The sequence below is a fragment of the Linepithema humile genome, chromosome 1, assembly GCF_040581485.1.
Source record: "Linepithema humile isolate Giens D197 chromosome 1, Lhum_UNIL_v1.0, whole genome shotgun sequence".
NCBI lineage: Eukaryota > Metazoa > Arthropoda > Insecta > Hymenoptera > Formicidae > Linepithema > Linepithema humile.
In genome coordinates this window covers 34,119,514-34,138,510 of record NC_090128.1, presented here as the reverse complement: position 1 = coordinate 34,138,510, position 18,997 = coordinate 34,119,514, and the positions used below count along the sequence as shown (strand labels likewise).

The following is an 18,997-nucleotide window of genomic DNA, read 5'->3' as shown; positions in this document are numbered from 1 at the left end:
AATAGATAGATAGATTAAAAGATATTGCTTATAGCGAAATATTAATTGATTTAACATGCAACAATTTTAGGTTATAAAAATTAAAAGTTAATACTACAATAAATTCTAATTTTCTGCAAAACAATTAAAAATAAAATGTTAAATGTTAAACTACATTTACTTTAAAATTTATAATCTTGAAATATATACCTTATATAAATGTTTAATTAAAATTATTTGCATACCACGTTGCATACGAATATTTCACAAGCACAAAGGTCGGTATTCATAGTCCGTTCTTATATTTAAGATTGTCTTAAGCACGGACTTATATTTGCTCTCTTCGTCACACATAGATTGTGTCTGACGAAGAGAGCGAATATAAGTTCGTGCTTAAGACGATCTTGAATATAAGAACGGACTATGAATACCGCCCAAAGTAAGCTTTTTACTTGCTCTTGCTCTTAGTGCAGTCAGTTCAGTTCATGTTCCTCATGGTACAGCTAAAAAAGAACAGATTTAAGATGGCGACGAAATGTTGCAAGTTATTCCATTCGGCAAACCTCCTCCTTCGTGGAACATTTTTCGTGACCAACTTTTTTCTCTATACGCTATCTAGTTACGTCTCCTTACTTTTAGGCCGGCGTCACATAGAACCCGTAATCCGTAATCCGCACCGAAAGTCCGCAAAAGTTACTAGGGATTGCGTCCGTAACGTTACGTGTGTTTTATCTCCTTGTGTCCCATGGAGCCGTAATTCCATGAAATTTCCGTAAAAGTTACTAAAAGTTACTAGTTATTACTAGTAATGCTTTTTTTAATTTTATTTATTTAACTAAATTTGACGATTTAATTAAAATGTTTGTTAAAATTATAATATATTCTGTAGTTTTCTTATGAATAAAATACAAATAAACAATTATAATCTGTTAAATAAAAAATAGTAATACCGTTACGTGTGTATTTACGGCTCCATGGGACACAAGGAGAAAAAACACACGTAACGTTACGGACGCAATCCCTAGTAACTTTTGCGGACTTTCGGTGCGGATTACGGATTACGGGTTCTATGTGACGCCGGCCTCAAAGCGAGCGGATGTATGTTTTGCGTCTCCTTTCCACCAAGCCTAAAGGTGCCGTCACATACAGCCCGTAATCCGTAATCCGCACCGGAAGTCCATTAAAGTTACTAGGTATTTCGTCCGTAATGTTACGTGTGTTTTTATCTCCTTGTGTCCCATGGAGTCGTAATTCCATGAAATTTCCGTAAAAGTTACTACAAGTTATTAGTTATTACTAGTAATGCTTTTTCTAATTTTATTTATTTAACTAAATTTGACGATTTAGTTAAAACTTTTGTTAAAATCATAATATATTCTGTAGTTTTCTTATGAATAAAATACAAATAAACAATTATAATCTGTTAAATAAAAAATAGTACTACCGTTACGTCTGTATTTACGGCTCCATGGGACACAAGGAGATAAAAACACACGTAACGTTACGGACGAAATACCTAGTAACTTTTGCGGACTTCCGGTGCGGATTACGGATTATGGGCTGTATGTGACGGCACCCTAAGGCTGGCGTCACATAGAACCCGTAATCCGTAATCCGCACCGGAAGTCCGCAAAAGTTACTAGGGATTGCGTCCGTAACGTTACGTATGTTTTTTCTCCTTGTGTCCCATGGAGCCGTAAATACACACGTAACGGTATTACTATTTTTTATTTAACAGATTATAATTGTTTATTTGTATTTTATTCATAAGAAAACTACAGAATATATTATAATTTTAACAAACATTTTAATTAAATCGTCAAATTTAGTTAAATAAATAAAATTAAAAAAAGCATTACTAGTAATAACTAGTAACTTTTAGTAACTTTTACGGAAATTTCATGGAATTACGGCTCCATGGGACACAAGGAGATAAAACACACGTAACGTTACGGACGCAATCCCTAGTAACTTTTGCGGACTTCCGGTGCGGATTACGGATTACGGGTTCTATGTGACGCCGGCCTAATTCCATGAAATTTCCGTAAAAGTTACTAAAAGTTACTAGTTATTACTAGTAATGCTTTTTTTAATTTTATTTATTTAACTAAATTTGACAATTTAATTAAAATTTTTGTTAAAATTATAATATATTCTGTAGTTTTCTTATGAATAAAATACAAATAAACAATTATAATTTGTTAAATAAAAAATAGTAATACCGTTACGTGTGTATTTACGGCTCCATGGGACACAAGGAGAAAAAACATACGTAACGTTACGGACGCAATCCCTAGTAACTTTTGCGGACTTCCGGTGCGGATTACGGATTACGGGTTCTATGTGACGCCAGCCTATCTCCTTGTGTCCCATGGAGCCGTAATTCCATGAAATTTCCGTAAAAGTTACTAAAAGTTACTAGTTATTACTAGTAATGCTTTTTTTAATTTTATTTATTTAACTAAATTTGACGATTTAATTAAAATTTTTGTTAAAATTATAATATATTCTGTAGTTTTCTTATGAATAAAATACAAATAAACAATTATAATCTGTTAAATAAAAAATAGTAATACCGTTACGTGTGTATTTACGGCTCCATGGGACACAAGGAGAAAAAACATACGTAACGTTACGGACGCAATCCCTAGTAACTTTTGCGGACTTCCGGTGCGGATTACGGATTACGGGTTCTATGTGACGCCGGCCTCACATAGAACCCGTAAGGGTGCATCCCGACGAAGGAAGAAATAGCGGAACGGAACAGTAGCGGAAAAGAAACTAGATGGAAAGTAGCCAATCAGAATGATTCCGTTTCAATTCCGTTCCGCTTTTTAACCACTGGGTTCCCCATGGCACGGAACTGTTACGGAACGGAAAAATTTCTAACCTATCGACATGAAAAATTCGCGAAGTGTCCGTTTGTTTATTCGTTTTGCAACGTACGTGCATTTTGGAAGCTGTTGGAAGGAAATAAAAAGCAATGTCGTCATCGGTACGTTATTATTGTATAAAAATAAAATATATATATTAAAACACTATGTGTATGTTTTCACATAAATTCAATTATTTAACATGAAACTCATAAAATAGATTAGGTTAAGTTGTTCTTATAATATATAATAGAAATTTAAAAAACAGATACAATTGTATGTAATATATTTTATTGATTAGGAGAAATTCAAATGTGGATATTGTGGCTGGATTATTTGGCGTGATAAAAGTGGATAGATTTCACATGGTTGCTTTGGAAAGTGTAAAGAATTATTAATGGATAAGGATAAAAATCTTTTTAGAAATGGTACGTATATTTGTGTCTACAAAAGAGGCAATATATTCAACAAACTATTATTTATTTTTTAAGAACTGTCATTCATTTAATTAATTAAGAACTGTCATTAATTTAATTAATTGGCATGTAGAGAATGAGACTGGTGGAAATAGCACTATTGAAGAAAGTACCTACGAGAAAGAAAATATTGATGAAAATCTTGAGGAACACATTGATATCGATAAACTAGATGAAGATTTAATAAGTGCAGTAAAAGAAAGACCAGCATTATATGATTTTCGCATACCGGTGAAAGAGCGAGGAAGGAAACAAAAAGACAGCTTATGGCAAGAAGTCAGCGTACGTTTGAAAGGTAGTATTTATATTTATTTATTTATATATTTATTTATATTTATTTACTTATATATATATTTATTTGCAAGGTTTTCTGTATATAAGCAAACACACACGCACACATATGTATATATAAAACAAGTATTACACATTTAAATATATTTTTTAATTACATTATGTGTTGTAGGTTTATATACCGCTACTGAAGCGGAAAAACGATGGACCTATTTAAAAGATTGTTATAGGAAAGCAAGAAATATATTTAAAAAAAAACAAAGTATTGTGCAAAAAAGTGGTGCGGCTGGTATATCAAAAAAATATGAAATGAAACCGTCCTTTCGTCACTACAATGTAATGAATTTTTTAAATGATATGTTGGAATATCGACAGTAAGTTCAAGAATAGTGGTAGTTTTATTGATAATAATTATATAGTAATAACATCCTAACATTTATTTCAGAACCGTAACGTCTTTAAGATCAATGTGTGAAGAGCAAGCTTCAAGTTGCAACAGCATTCCTTCCACATCAACAAGCAGCGTGGATGATGTTCTGACTCCTATCACTGATGATAATACTTCCACATCACTGTCTCCAGTCTTACCGAAATCACGAAGTATGAATGTTTATTATACGCAACTTACATTAGCGAATGAATAATAATTAATTTATATATTTTTTTGTTGCAGAAAAAAAGATAATAATTCTTTACACTTTCCAAAGCAACCATGTGAAATCTGTCCACTTTTATCACGCCAAATAATCCAGCCACAATATCCACATTTGAATTTCTCCTAATCAATAAAATATATTACATACAATTGTATCTGTTTTTTAAATTTCTATTATATATTATAAGAACAACTTAACCTAATCTATTTTATGAGTTTCATGTTAAATAATTGAATTTATGTGAAAACATACACACATAGTGTTTTAATATATATATTTTATTTTTATACAATAATAACGTACCGATGACGACATTGCTTTTTATTTCCTTCCAACAGCTTCCAAAATGCACGTACGTTGCAAAACGAATAAACAAACGGACACTTCGCGAATTTTTCATGTCGATAGGTTAGAAATTTTTCCGTTCCGTAACAGTTCCGTGCCATGGGGAACCCAGTGGTTAAAAAGCGGAACGGAATTGAAACGGAATCATTCTGATTGGCTACTTTCCATCTAGTTTCTTTTCCGCTACTGTTCCGTTCCGCTATTTCTTCCTTCGTCGGGATGCACCCTAACGGGTTCTATGTGAGGCCGGCGTCACATAGAACCCGTAATCCGTAATCCGCACCGAAAGTCCGCAAAAGTTACTAGGGATTGCGTCCGTAACGTTACGTGTGTTTTATCTCCTTGTGTCCCATGGAGCCGTAATTCCATGAAATTTCCGTAAAAGTTACTAAAAGTTACTAGTTATTACTAGTAATGCTTTTTTTAATTTTATTTATTTAACTAAATTTGACGATTTAATTAAAATTTTTGTTAAAATTATAATATATTCTGTAGTTTTCTTATGAATAAAATACAAATAAACAATTATAATTTGTTAAATAAAAAATAGTAATACCGTTACGTGTGTATTTACGGCTCCATGGGACACAAGGAGAAAAAACATACGTAACGTTACGGACGCAATCCCTAGTAACTTTTGCGGACTTCCGGTGCGGATTACGGATTACGGGTTCTATGTGACGCCAGCCTATCTCCTTGTGTCCCATGGAGCCGTAATTCCATGAAATTTCCGTAAAAGTTACTAAAAGTTACTAGTTATTACTAGTAATGCTTTTTTTAATTTTATTTATTTAACTAAATTTGACGATTTAATTAAAATTTTTGTTAAAATTATAATATATTCTGTAGTTTTCTTATGAATAAAATACAAATAAACAATTATAATCTGTTAAATAAAAAATAGTAATACCGTTACGTGTGTATTTACGGCTCCATGGGACACAAGGAGAAAAAACATACGTAACGTTACGGACGCAATCCCTAGTAACTTTTGCGGACTTCCGGTGCGGATTACGGATTACGGGTTCTATGTGACGCCAGCCTATCTCCTTGTGTCCCATGGAGCCGTAATTCCATGAAATTTCCGTAAAAGTTACTAAAAGTTACTAGTTATTACTAGTAATGCTTTTTTTAATTTTATTTATTTAACTAAATTTGACGATTTAATTAAAATTTTTGTTAAAATTATAATATATTCTGTAGTTTTCTTATGAATAAAATACAAATAAACAATTATAATCTGTTAAATAAAAAATAGTAATACCGTTACGTGTGTATTTACGGCTCCATGGGACACAAGGAGAAAAAACATACGTAACGTTACGGACGCAATCCCTAGTAACTTTTGCGGACTTCCGGTGCGGATTACGGATTACGGGTTCTATGTGACGCCAGCCTATCTCCTTGTGTCCCATGGAGCCGTAATTCCATGAAATTTCCGTAAAAGTTACTAAAAGTTACTAGTTATTACTAGTAATGCTTTTTTTAATTTTATTTATTTAACTAAATTTGACGATTTAATTAAAATTTTTGTTAAAATTATAATATATTCTGTAGTTTTCTTATGAATAAAATACAAATAAACAATTATAATCTGTTAAATAAAAAATAGTAATACCGTTACGTGTGTATTTACGGCTCCATGGGACACAAGGAGAAAAAACATACGTAACGTTACGGACGCAATCCCTAGTAACTTTTGCGGACTTCCGGTGCGGATTACGGATTACGGCCGGCGTCACATAGAACCCGTAATCCGTAATCCGCACCGGAAGTCCGCAAAAGTTACTAGGGATTGCGTCCGTAACGTTACGTGTGTTTTTTCTCCTTGTGTCCCATGGAGCCGTAAATACACACGTAACGGTATTACTATTTTTTATTTAACAGATTATAATTGTTTATTTGTATTTTATTTATAAGAAAACTACAGAATATATTATAATTTTAACAAAAATTTTAATTAAATCGTCAAATTTAGTTAAATAAATAAAATTAAAAAAAGCATTACTAGTAACAACTAGTAACTTTTAGTAACTTTTACGGAAATTTCATGGAATTACGGCTCCATGGGACACAAGGAGATAAAACACACGTAACGTTACGGACGCAATCCCTAGTAACTTTTGCGGACTTTCGGTGCGGATTACGGATTACGGGTTCTATGTGACGCCGGCCTACGGGTTCTATGTGACGCCGGCCTAACTTATGAATTTATCGTGCTTAAGGGGGTTATCGTGCTACAATACGTCTCAAAAATACAGTGCCGCGAGCTGCGCGCGCCTGGTTCCCATTGCGTACTTCTCACTCTTCTTTCGAAGCTTATAGCGTTTTCGATTATACAGGATTTGAACGACCCAGGGTTGGTTAATGACGTCATTGCAACCTCTCCACCAATGAAAGACTTGCATTTATAGTAAAATAGTGATTGATCAACCCTGGGTCGTTCAAATCCTGTATAATCGAAAACGCTATTAGTTTTTGTAACTGACTGTCTGTGCAAGAGCGCTAGTGTTTCGTCTGTGTAAGGCACTAGATATGTAGGTATTTTTATCCGCCATTTTGGTTCCTACTAGATGGAGAATTATAGCGTATATAGTATAGTATAGCGTATGTGTAACACGTCAATTATTAAAAATGATTCAGGACTTTTTTCGACTCATTTTTTGGCAAGGAATAACGCTATGTACTTATAGCGTTTTCGATTATACAGGATTTGAACGACCCAGGGTTGGTTAATGACGTCATTGCAACCTCTCCACCAATGAAAGACTTGCATTTATAGTAAAATAGTGATTGATCAACCCTGGGTTCAAATCCTGTATAATCGAAAACGCTATTAGTCACTTCCGTCCGCACTTTTAAGACCAAACGCTCCCTCCTGTTTCTTTTTATTCAATGGTTCAAAGTTTGCTTGATGTAATGGTTACTAAACATTACGTCGAGATGCCTTCTATGCGAATTCCAACTCGTATCAATGAACGCCGGTGTGAGTTGGCAGGAAATGTGCATAGATGTGTGACGAACTGGATTGAGAGAAATTTTCATAAAAACAATTTAAAAACATAATTAGCAGGGAATATTTTCTTGCTTATTGATTTGCATCACTCCATTTGATGAGTATACACATTGCAAGATAATACGAGTGCAAATTACGACAATATGGCACAGTTTGTTAGAAAAGCAACGTTATTATTTACTCAAGAATGTGCAAAAGAATACTTCGACAAATTCAATTTTCTTCACGGTATGTTTGTTCTTACAGTGATAATATTAACAATTTTATGTTAAGCCTTTTACAATTCACAAAAGTAATATATTATTTATGAGTAATATTTATTTATGTCTAAAATATTTAAAATTTTTTAAAAATATAAAATGGCTTATATTTAATTAATTGATATTAATATTTTCAAAAGTCTAATGTCATTTGTTTCATTTAACCATATTCTTAAGAAATTTACATGATGTTCAATTGTTATTAATGTGATAAGTCTAAAATTTGTTGGTAACCTATCGTCAAGTCATCGAGATTAAAAATGAATTTTTTAATAAATAGATATAATCACATGCAAATAAAACATGATCATCTTAAAAATGTTCCAGTTGGATGTTTCAAAGCTACGCTGAGCAAAACTTTAGGACTAGGTATTATTGCAGGTTCCTTGCTTGGTTAGTATACTAATAATAATAATTTCTCTAGTATATAAATATATCCATTTAGCTCATGAATATTTTAAATATTTTATCTGATTATTGAAAATTTTAATTTATAATGGTAAGTTATCACAGCTATTATCATGGTAAACTATAGTTCAACAATTTGAAATTCTATTATAATTATGAAGGTTACATGATAACGTACATAAACATCTTATATAAGCATATTCTTATCTTCTTTTTAGTGAAAGTACCTCAAATTGTGAAAATTTGGAAAAACAAAAGTGGAGAAGGAATCAATGTCTTCAGTGTATTGTTGGATTTATTTGCTATCACTGCTATGTCATCTTATAGTTTTATTAGTGGGTTTCCATTTAGGTAAGTACATAATTTATTATTACCAAAATAATAATGAATAAAACATTGCTTTTTTAATTTTAATTGTAATTTCAGTGCATGGGGAGATGGAATATTTTTAGGGCTTCAAACTATAACCATTGCAGTTCTAGTAATGCGTTTTAGTGGAGACACAGCCAAAGCAACTGCATTCTTTTCCGCTTATCTGGCAGTATTGTTTGCAGCCATTAGCGGACTGACACCTATTCGTGTTCTTTGGATTTGTCAAGCAATGAATATACCCATTGTTCTTATCAGTAAGGTGTGCAATCAGAGTTACTGATTATTTCTGTTATACTTTGTAACTTGCTAATATGTTTCTAACCTTAATCAATGAATGATTTTGTATGATTATAGTTTATACAAGCCTATACAAATTATTCCAATGGAAATACTGGCCAATTATCAGCGGCAACATGTTTTATGTTGTTCTTCGGTTCTCTCGCGAGAATTTTTACTTCCATCCAAGAAACAGGTGATACAACTATGATAACAATGTATGTATGTTCAACACTAACAAACAGTATAATAGTGGCGCAGCTTCTGTACTATTGGAATGCAGATGTAAAGAAAAAAGAGAAGATTAAGAAGAAGCGATAGAGTGAAAGAGATGCAAATGTTTATATATGTGGAATTGATAAGCGGTCATGTGGGTCAATAATATCTAATAATGTGATGCTGTATAAAATTTGACGTAAATATTTTATGAATAAAATACAGTATTAGTAAAATGAATGTTTAGAAATCAACTTCTACAGAAAATAAATTTGAAATTATGTTCATTCTGAGAATAACTGCAGGAATAATATATTCTTTGACAGTTAAATAAATGATATTTATTATCTTCTAGCATATAAATATTATTTTACATTTTTAAAGTTAAAGCAAAAGTAATTTACATTGCTTATGTGGTTATGGAAAATATTATATATAATAATAATATACTATGAAATGTCACTTATTAAATGTATACATGCAAATAAGAGATTAGGAAAGAACTAAATGCGTTATTTATAAGCACACTTGTTACTTTTTCAAAATACTCAAAATAGAGTAATATATATTATTACTTTAAACCAATTGTAAGCAATTATATATATATATATATATATATATATAAATAATATTTTATATATTTTTTGTATTATTATAAAATCTTAATATTTACGCAAATTGTTTATTTATTAAATTACTATATTGTTAATATTCAATATCTTGTTGATTCAACATCTTAGTCCATTTGCAATTACATTTAACTAATCCTACATAACTTGTATAAAACTCATATGCCTTAAATTTATCTCTATTATTTTTATAAAGTTTTATTTCTACATATTTTACACATAATTTATATATTTTAAATTGTCTCAGATTTATTTCATTGATTATGTTGAAAAACGATTGTGCAATATGTTTCGCAATAATACAAATTTCAAGAGTTGAAATAAAAAAATAAAGCGAATCGATATTGTACAAGCTCACGTTCGATAATGGCAATTATAAAATGCGCATGCGTCACACGACATCTCACACTATCATTTCCGCTTCGTCACAGTGCTCACTCGCGCCGTGAATGTTGAAAGTGGAACACGCGTTTGTTAATTCTCGACGATGTCTCGCGGTACGACGTGATTTCTTTCTGAATTTGCAAAACCAGATCACTACGGAACGTAATACGCCCAGCGAGTGGTAAGTAACACTCTTATAATTAAGGAATCCATCGGGGTCCAGCCCCGCTGCCGCTGGCGAGAAATGAGCGTAGGAAAGATGGTGGCCATTCGGTGGAGAGCGTCGCAATTCCCGGCCTTTGCGCCAACGACCATCTTGTCGATAAATCAATATGGCGCACGCTTCTCGCCTACGCGAATGTTATGAAATAGCTGGTGTCTTCGTTACGGCCACGCCGACGAAATTTGTTGGGCACATGGTCTCACCAATATAACGGTCGCTATTGTCTTCAATAGCACGATGACGCGCAGAATGCTGCAATCTTTGGCCGTTCGATGCAATGCCACCAGACATTGGGTGGGCGCGCGATAAATAAACAAATGAACTATTGAACGGAAGCGATGACGTGTAACTTTTTGAATTTGCTGGATGATGGAATGACGGTCTACAATGGGCACATGTCCTTGGGCATTGAATGTTACACATTCAAAGGGCTTTTTTTTATGCATGAGGGAACAATTATAGACACCTATATGACACGTGTCTATGTGCACTTATGAGTTGACGATGTAACATATACTCGTGGATACTCTCTTAATGCTAAACAAGTGGACAGATAATTCGAACTTGTCGATTTTCATAGTATTACAGATTAGGTTGGTCTCTTCGGTGAGCCAAAATGGAATCTATGGATGCGCGTCTTGTGGCGCAAGCATTGAACTACCATGGCCAGCAGTTGCAGAAAGTGTGGGAAGGAGAACGCAACGAAAATGAACTGGTCATGCTCAATCTCAAGGATCCTAGCTTTGAAATCTATCAACAACGACAAAAGACTCTCAGGTATGCATCAATCATATCTATGATTAACTGGAATTTGTTGCCGTTGAAGAGTTTCTGATTAAATAAAATTTTGTATATCTCTATAGTTTTGGAGATAGAGGCAAACGTCTGAAGCTTCAACAATTCGTTGCTAAAAAAGCTGACACCCTGTATGATAAAGCAAACTTGGAGAAACCTGCAGAAGGCAACAAGCAAGAGCTAGGAGATGAAGGTAAAAATCTTTAAAAATTTTTTTTTATTTAAATGCGACGCAATCCAAATTTTTATACAATATTAAGCAAAACATTTTCATTATGTTTTCAGAATTTTATGCTACAGTGCCAGCACTTGATACTTTTGTCACCATGGAGAAATCCCAGCGCATACGCAACTTTTTGGAGGTATAGAATGATAAAATGTTATTAGAAAGCAGTGTTTGTTTTAAGAAATTTGAAAGATAATTCTCTAATTTGTTATTTATCTAATTTGCAGAGTTTGGTAGTTGGAGATGTAATTTACGCGCAAGTAATAGGTAAAAGCGCCGCAGGTCTGCTTCTGAAGGTGCTTTGCAACTGCAGTGACTGTCCCAGAGTCGTCACTGAATTAGGCGTTAAGGTATGTCAACATGATATTATTTAAATGTTGCTCTTTCTAACAATTTTATACCAATGTATTTTGAATGTAAATTCATGTTCCATAATGAGTATTTGTGTATGCTGTGTTTATCAGGCACTGATATTAAATGCGGCCATTGTGCCGGCGGTGGACAAGAAAGGTGTAACAAGGGGCTACATGGCAAATGACCTCGTCTGCGTCGTAGTGAGTGAAGTAAGCGTTGAGGCCGAGCGAGTTGTTGCAGTTATGAACGTACCTGCCCGGGAAGGGCAAACACCACACCCACCTATGGGACTTATCCATTCCGATGATCTTCCAGAAGCCTATAAGTAAGTTAACAAAAGAAACTTTACTAAGTATAATTGCAAGTCTACTGAATCCGTAATATGCTTCACTAACTCTTGGGAGTTGGTTCCGTATGACACCAAAAGATATTTTATTCACATGATAAATGATGAAAGCGTTTTGTGATCACATTTTTGTTCATATGTTATCATACAAGCACTTGCACAGAGAAAATCGATCAAAATTTTTTTGTCTGTGACGCATTGAGATTTCAGATAGATACTTTCTTTTTCGGCATATTGTACATTGCTTGATAATGTAGTAGTTTTTTTATTATGTACATATATACTTCACAATTCTGTCAATCTCGTTCAATAAGATAAAGGTAAGAGTAATGTAGGCATGGTGGGAAGACAAAATTGAGCTTTAACAGAAGCACTGTGATACTAACAAAATTAGGTAAATTAGATTTGATTCCTCTTACACATTTTTATGAATTTAGGTGCCAGACACTCTATGTAACGTAAAAAGTTGATAGTATGATGATGAATTTCTAATGTGATACAAATGAATTCAAACCTTGAGCATTGGTTCAAATGGCTCTGTTGCGCACATATTCTATCTACGTTTGTGATATGTTACTCTCAAAGCACCAGCCAGATTATGGCGCAAATGACTTTTGAGGTTGAATTTCCAGTATGAGACGTTGAGCCTTGACCAATCAGAATGAGTGCAGCAGACGGTAGGTAATTACACTGATTTAAAGTTGTTTGGTCTCTTATATCTACTTGGTCTATATATTTACATATATGTTTAAATTTTATTTCTTTAAAATTTATACTAATACAATCTTCTTCCAAATTACTTAATACCAAGATGGCGAGAAATTCCTACATATTCGTGTATCTTGTTTTCTCTATGAAGGTAAGGTATGAAAGTAAATTTGTAAGAAATTATATAAGATTTGAAGCCAGAGACCAAACAACGCGAACCTTTAATCGCCCAAAACCTTTTTACCTTTAAGCCTCAAAAGAATCGCGCCTTGTCATAATAATGCCTTAATGTTTAAACTTACAGCTTATATTGACAAATAAAAAAAAATGATGTCATGTTGATAAAAAATTGACATCACAAAATGAACAGGCGAAAAATACTGCATCTAAAAAAATTTTTTTGGTGAACCTTGGAAGATAAATATATCAGGCGTGGCTCCCAATCTATTCTAGGGCTATGCAATTTATTTTATCGCACGAAAAAAAAAAAAACTTATATAAACCGAAACCACACCATCGATGATAGGCCGTGTGCTTTTGTGTTGAGAAAAAAAAATCCTCTGATTACAAAATACTAGAAATATTCGTCTTAGCGAATACATGAAAGGTGAGAGACGAGTTTACATAATATTGAGGTTGTGTACCAATATAAATTTATAGCTATGAGATTATTTCTGGTAATAAAGGAATCTTATCAACCTTCTGCACCGCATCCCTGATTCGGACCCCTGCTGCTTCTTAACGGTATAAACGTAGATTTTGAATGACTCTAATACCACAAGTTGCCCAACAATTTATACATGATGTCATCGGAACTGAAGCACTTTTGGCATTAGTATCGTGTCACTGAATAATACATGCAGATCGAGGTGAAGAATCAGTTGTGCAGAAATAATTTAATAAAACTTTGTTAAATATATGTGAGAAGATTGCAACGTACAAATGTACACGCGTTGCGCGTATGAAAAGCAAAAGTATTACGACGAGATATCGGAGAAAACTGAGGTGCACACGTATTATTGCCAGACAGGCGATATTATCTACCAACAGGATCATAAGGACTCGGCTGTCATGATTATCAAGTCTTTGGTTTTACCGTTAATGAAGTAGCTTTGGTTTCCTCTTCTCTGGCAAAGGTCACAACGATCTTTGCAACTTTTCATAACCAAGTATTTTTCTCTGTGGTGTAGGAAAGCGATGGACAACAAAGGCCAGAGTTATGAAACGCTGTTGGAGAATAGTACTGGCTTCAACAATCCAAACAACATAAAATATCTGAGCGATTTGATCAGTCTCGGACAAGAAAATCATTCCAATATGGTTGGACTGAGGTAAGACGTCGCTATAATATCATATTAAATAAATATGGACTTATTTATTCTATATTCTAATCGTTATTTAATTATGTCCTAATCATCTTTGATTATTGATGCGCAGAGAGAGATTTCCGCCGAATGAATACTCTTCTGAGTTGCGACAAGCGCAAGCGAGCAAGTGGGCATTCCGCAGTGTCGCTGATGGTATAGATCATTTCAAGGCCGGTCGTCATACCGAAGCTTTCCAGTGTCTCAACAAAGCGCTCACTGTTGATCCTCGCAATGTTGAGGGCTTAGTCGCCAGAGGAGCGTTGTAAGTTTCTCTTGTTATTAAGTCTGCAATATATGTTTAGTGTGTTGATCTATGCACAGTTGTTTCATATTCCATTTTCTGTTACAGATATGCAAATAGCGGAAGCTTCAAGAAGGCAATTGACGACTTTGAAACGGCCCTGAAATTAAATCAAACGCACGCAAATGCTCGTAAGTATATGGCAGAAACACTGGTTGCGCTCGGCCGCAGTTACGAAGACGAGAAGAAGTATGAAGAGGCCCAAAAAGCGTATGAAGATTGCTTAGCGATCGCACCGTTTCACGAAGAAGCGCGCAATTCCATTGAGTACATAAAATCTAAGACTCTTACAGCGCCGCTGAATCCTCTCGATACCTTTAAGAGCTTTGAAACCGAGAACGACGTTGTAGAGAATAAGAAAGATAAAAAGAAGCGCAAGAAGGAAAGGAAATCTAGATCGAAGAAGAGACAGAGATGGAGTTCCAGCTCAAGTTCGTCATCCAGTGGATCTTCGAGCTCTTCAAGTTCAGAATCGAGCAGCTCGTCGTCGTCCGGAAGCTCGCGATCCGCATCCCGCTCACCAAGCCGTAAGCGCAAGCACAAGAAAGATCACCGTAGCTCACTTTCGCCGCTTAGCAAACGCATGGCTCAATATAATAATCCTCCGGCAGCAACTGCTACTACTCACGATACAGTAACGCCGGCTTCTTATACCGCAAATCCGCGCGAGAAAATGGACGACTATGAAATCAGAGTGCGCAAGTTTCTTGAACAAACCAAGGACGATTCTGATTACGAAGATAAGGCAAGTATAATTTTATAATTTATATTCCTATTAATTTTTCAGATTTGCTCCAATTTCAATACATTTCATAGAATTTAAATGACACAAGATCTGTTTTTATATATGAACAGGTAAGAAAGTTCTTGGAGGAGACAGCGAGGTGGAAGAGAGAAAAGGAAAAGAAACATTCTGAGACTGACAAAATGAAGAAGAAGAAGAAGAAAGAGAAGAAGGGGAAAGACAAGGAAAAGGAGGACAAGAAAAATCGAAAGAAGAAGAAGAAGGAAGAACGGAAAAAGCGTAAAAACAAGGACAAGCTCGAGCGAGATTTAGATGCTTTGAAAAAATCATCTTTACCGGACTTGGAACAGTTAGAATCCAGACTTAATGCTTATTATGCGAAGGTTGAGAAAGACTGTGCGGCGCTGAAAAGGTTGGAGTCTTTGCTGATATTTTCTTGTAACGAGTTTAGTTTTTTTTATCATCTACTAGTAATGTAGATTTAATGTCGCGTTGTAATCATGTTTTCAGTTACTCTATATCCTCAGCTAACGCAATTGAACGGAAATTACGCGACCGTCAGATATCGTATTCTACTTATGTTTTTATATTTACTAGGTATGTAGCACAGTATAATGAGATACCTTCCCCTCTTAGCAACGCGGAGAAGCTCGCTGAAAGTTCACGTAGGGAGGAGGAGTTACGCAGAGAGAGGGAAAGGGAGAGAGACGAAGCCTCGAAGGCGTATCACGAACGAGAGTCCAGGGCGCCAATGACTGCCCAACAGAGGAAAGGTGCGTATAAAACGTTAAAGTGTATCACAAGCCGAATACATTGGTGGGATGAAAATTCATTACAATTGTCTATTGCAGAAATCCAAAGGAAACCGCTATCAGACATATTTGAACAAGATTCTCAACTGATTCATCCAGAACCAAAACTCCCCACGTTGGACACCGCTGCGTTGAATGCAAAATGGAAAGCTGCGCAAGCTGCTAGGTGAGTAATCAAATATGCATAACGAAACTTCATTACGATACTGTAACGTCACGCAAGAGACGCACTTGTTATAATAAATCTGTAAGATTAGAGATAAATTGAAATTAAAATCGTAATAGTTAATTAAACTTAAGTGTCAAATTTACTCAGCCGTGAATTTATATGATGGTGTATTCAACAATTTTAGACAAAAAGACGTTCCTCCGCAAAAGTGGCAAGATATCCCGTCAGAGAGCAAAAAGATGCAATCTAACGTTTTCGTGGACAGCGATGAGGACGATGACAATGAATTGGAGGAAAGGCTGCAACGCGCGGCTCTCGAGAAATCTTTGAACATACGAAAACAAATGCAACGCGAGCTCGCTGAGAAAAGGGCGCTGCCGCCTCAGCCTTCACCGACGCCACCACCACCGCTACCGAAAGAGCCGCCGATGCCGAAGCAAGCACCCGTCAAGTATCCTACGCCGCAGCCGCAAAACAAGTTCCAGTCTTACAAGGATCCTATGTCCGTGTCGCAGACTTCACCGACCAAGTTCGGTTCTAGCAATAACCTGGGTGGCAAGTTCCAACCGATCGGTCAGAACAGCGGAGTTGGACATCCACCGGAACCACCGCGTTCTTTGCCACCAACGAAAAACCAGAGCCAAGCCAAAGGTCCGAGGACCGATTCCGACAGCGAAAATGAGCGAGGTCAACACCGACAGACGCCGAAGAAACGCGACTCGAGCAGCCGGGGTGGTGTGAATAAGCGTATGAGCAGAGATCGTCCTGCGAAACGATCGCGTAGTCGTTCTCGGAGTGCCTCCAGTTCGGGCTCGTCAAGATCGCGATCGCCAAGACGAAGCCGCTCGCGTTCGTATTCGAATCGACGATCCGGCAGTTACGAAAGGAAATACAGTAGATCGCCTTCCGGCACGTACAGCCGATCACGATCACGCTCTCGATCCAGATCGTACAGCAGAAGTCGCAGTCGCAGCAGGTCGAATGACCGAGGTTACTACCGCAAGAGGCAATTTCGACCGTACAACAATCGCGGCACATATTACAAACCGCGTTTCCAGGTCTTTAACAATCCGAACCACCGCGGTGGCGGTAACAATTTCCAAAATCGAAATCGCTTCTATAACAATCAACACAACAATCGCTTCAATAATCGCCGTGGTTTCAACAATCGCGGGGGCCGTGGCGGTCGCGGTAACCGTGGCGGCAGATTCTTTCATGGTAAACAAGGCTTTCGTGACTTCCGCGACAGACGAGACTTTAGAGATCGTCGCGCGTCGTCGCGCGATCGTTACAGCGATCGCAGCTACTCACCCGATCCGATGAGGAAGGTCGACGAGGCAAAGGAGAAAATCAACAAGATGCTCGAGGGTGGCGAAGACGTCGAACATCAGCAGGGAGGCAGCGGAGGCTCAACTGTGCCGCCCAACAAGAGGCAAGCCGGACCTTTGAGCGAGGGCGAGGAAAGGGACGACGACGACTATGAGAGATGGGGAGATGGAGAAGGAGGCGACGCTGCTAACACCAAGGTTGACTAGATTTCACGTAGGTTTTTCGGCCTACGAAGTCTAATTCGTCTTCGACTCCGTTTTCTTTGTGATTAAGCTAATCTGAATGATAATAAAAAGCGAGGAATAGGCGAAAAAAGAAACGACATCGACGATGACGATGATCAGCCATGCACTCATTCGCGCGAAGGGATGTAACCCAGGAGGCAATTAATTTTCGTTTGTTGCCAGAATGAGGTGGTCGAACCGGTCGACGATAAACTGGAAGGCAAGGAGTTCTTCATTGAGCGCATGAAGCAGCGAAGCAAGGATACTTTAATGCAGAGAGCCATTGCAGCTAAGATTTGGTAGATACAATCTATCATTGCCACCATCATGCCGGCTACGTCTCTGCTTCTCTGTGATATAGTTGCTTTCGTCGTGTCACCTTTGATCAACGATGGCCGACCGATTGATGTGAGGCACACCGAAATATTTTCATAGCTTTTTATGTCGATCACTTTTGGTAATTTTCGTTAATACAAATTTATAATTGTATTTGTAACGAAAAAGAAATTTCTTTTAGTGTGTTACTTTAACTTTGTTCCAATTAAAGTCTATAATTTAAACGCCAAGTGAACTAAATTGTCCTAAAGTCACTTGTACTTGTTATACAAGGTAATTCATGAAGATTTATCGATGAAACAGTTCTTCGGTTTATTTTTTAAATAAAAGAAAAAAAGATTTAATTGATTTAATTTAATATTTGATACATTAATATTAATGTATTAATATAGAAGAAATTTAGAAATGCTAATGATACTAGAAATTATAAATCAAGCTAAAGAATGTTTCATGAATCATCTCGTATAGCAATAATTAAAATGTTTGGTGTCAATTCGTTAATATGCAGTGTGTACTTTCAAACGCTATATCGTAAGACTATACAGATTATAAAGACAAATGTCGTGTATATCGTAATGCTGGCTGAATGGCTCTTCATTGTCATTCGTTATCGAAAGCGGAAGTCGGTCTTTTTTCATTATCGTATCCGGTGGTGTATACATTTAGTTTATGCGTTAAAAAAAAAAAAAAAATTCAAAATCAAGTTGAAATAAAGGGGAAATTGCGCGCTTCTATTTCGAGAACTCTAAAATCTTAGGAGGTCGTATCGCGCAACTTGTGTTTTAACGCCTAACAACAAAGCTTTAGTGCTTTTTGATAGTCGAGGACGGAACCAATAACATAATAGATCCTTCCTAGATCGAACATCCCTCCCGATTCTA

At 35.9% G+C, this 18,997-nt stretch overlaps 3 protein-coding genes and 1 long non-coding RNA gene across 10 annotated transcripts; 3 read left to right on the top strand and 1 right to left on the bottom strand.

The window, feature by feature from the left end:
- The first annotated feature begins 2,733 nt into the window (after positions 1-2,733).
- LOC137000064 (uncharacterized) lies at positions 2,734-4,424 on the top strand. Of its 2 annotated transcripts, XM_067355692.1 has the most exons (6): positions 2,742-2,974; positions 3,154-3,280; positions 3,402-3,623; positions 3,792-3,993; positions 4,065-4,219; positions 4,293-4,424. In XM_067355692.1, exons 2-6 carry the CDS (start codon positions 3,250-3,252, stop codon positions 4,364-4,366), a joined length of 684 nt encoding a protein of 227 aa, XP_067211793.1. In that variant the 5' UTR covers positions 2,742-2,974; positions 3,154-3,249; the 3' UTR covers positions 4,367-4,424. The 2 variants fall into 2 exon arrangements, with proteins under 2 accessions (XP_067211790.1, XP_067211793.1); XM_067355689.1 differs by lacking the exon at positions 3,154-3,280 and having other exon boundaries at positions 2,734-2,974.
- Positions 3,999-6,821, bottom strand: LOC137000068 (uncharacterized). Its single transcript, XR_010890360.1, has 2 exons — positions 4,579-6,821; positions 3,999-4,397 (listed from the first exon to the last, which is right to left on the bottom strand). It is a non-coding gene; the product is annotated as an uncharacterized lncRNA (long non-coding RNA).
- A 692-nt stretch (positions 6,822-7,513) lies between these two features.
- LOC105672720 (mannose-P-dolichol utilization defect 1 protein homolog) lies at positions 7,514-9,404 on the top strand. Its single transcript, XM_012367846.2, has 5 exons — positions 7,514-7,864; positions 8,224-8,289; positions 8,523-8,655; positions 8,731-8,935; positions 9,031-9,404. The coding sequence occupies exons 1-5, from the start codon at positions 7,780-7,782 to the stop codon at positions 9,271-9,273; spliced, it is 732 nt and encodes a 243-aa protein (XP_012223269.1). The 5' UTR covers positions 7,514-7,779; the 3' UTR covers positions 9,274-9,404.
- A 798-nt stretch (positions 9,405-10,202) lies between these two features.
- LOC105672728 (tetratricopeptide repeat protein 14 homolog) lies at positions 10,203-18,815 on the top strand. 6 transcript variants are annotated; one of them, XM_012367857.2, is made up of 14 exons: positions 10,203-10,362; positions 10,985-11,181; positions 11,268-11,392; positions 11,485-11,561; positions 11,653-11,775; positions 11,890-12,104; positions 14,024-14,164; positions 14,271-14,462; positions 14,550-15,246; positions 15,357-15,658; positions 15,883-16,019; positions 16,098-16,224; positions 16,412-17,753; positions 17,964-18,815. In XM_012367857.2, exons 2-14 carry the CDS (start codon positions 11,021-11,023, stop codon positions 18,081-18,083), a joined length of 3,759 nt encoding a protein of 1,252 aa, XP_012223280.1. In that variant the 5' UTR covers positions 10,203-10,362; positions 10,985-11,020; the 3' UTR covers positions 18,084-18,815. The 6 variants fall into 6 exon arrangements, with proteins under 6 accessions (XP_012223280.1, XP_012223279.1, XP_067203698.1 ...); XM_012367856.2 differs by having other exon boundaries at positions 15,844-16,019; XM_067347597.1 differs by having other exon boundaries at positions 15,844-16,224.
- Positions 18,816-18,997: the final 182 nt, after the last annotated feature.

Excerpts from the sequence above, each read along its gene's own strand:
- LOC137000064 (XM_067355689.1), top strand. The coding sequence starts at position 2,878 with ATGAAAAATTCGCGAAGTGTCCGTTTGTTTATTCGTTTTGCAACGTAC. Across the intron at positions 2,975-3,401 it reads AAAAAGCAATGTCGTCATCG|AGAATGAGACTGGTGGAAAT; the intron begins GTACGTTATTAT and ends ATTGGCATGTAG. Across the intron at positions 3,624-3,791 it reads AGTCAGCGTACGTTTGAAAG|GTTTATATACCGCTACTGAA; the intron begins GTAGTATTTATA and ends TATGTGTTGTAG.
- LOC105672720 (XM_012367846.2), top strand. The coding sequence starts at position 7,780 with ATGGCACAGTTTGTTAGAAAAGCAACGTTATTATTTACTCAAGAATGT. Across the intron at positions 7,865-8,223 it reads CAAATTCAATTTTCTTCACG|TTGGATGTTTCAAAGCTACG; the intron begins GTATGTTTGTTC and ends AAAATGTTCCAG. Across the intron at positions 8,290-8,522 it reads TATTGCAGGTTCCTTGCTTG|TGAAAGTACCTCAAATTGTG; the intron begins GTTAGTATACTA and ends TCTTCTTTTTAG.
- LOC105672728 (XM_067347597.1), top strand. The coding sequence starts at position 11,021 with ATGGAATCTATGGATGCGCGTCTTGTGGCGCAAGCATTGAACTACCAT. Across the intron at positions 14,463-14,549 it reads TTAGTCGCCAGAGGAGCGTT|ATATGCAAATAGCGGAAGCT; the intron begins GTAAGTTTCTCT and ends TTTCTGTTACAG. Across the intron at positions 17,754-17,963 it reads GCGACGCTGCTAACACCAAG|AATGAGGTGGTCGAACCGGT; the intron begins GTTGACTAGATT and ends GTTTGTTGCCAG.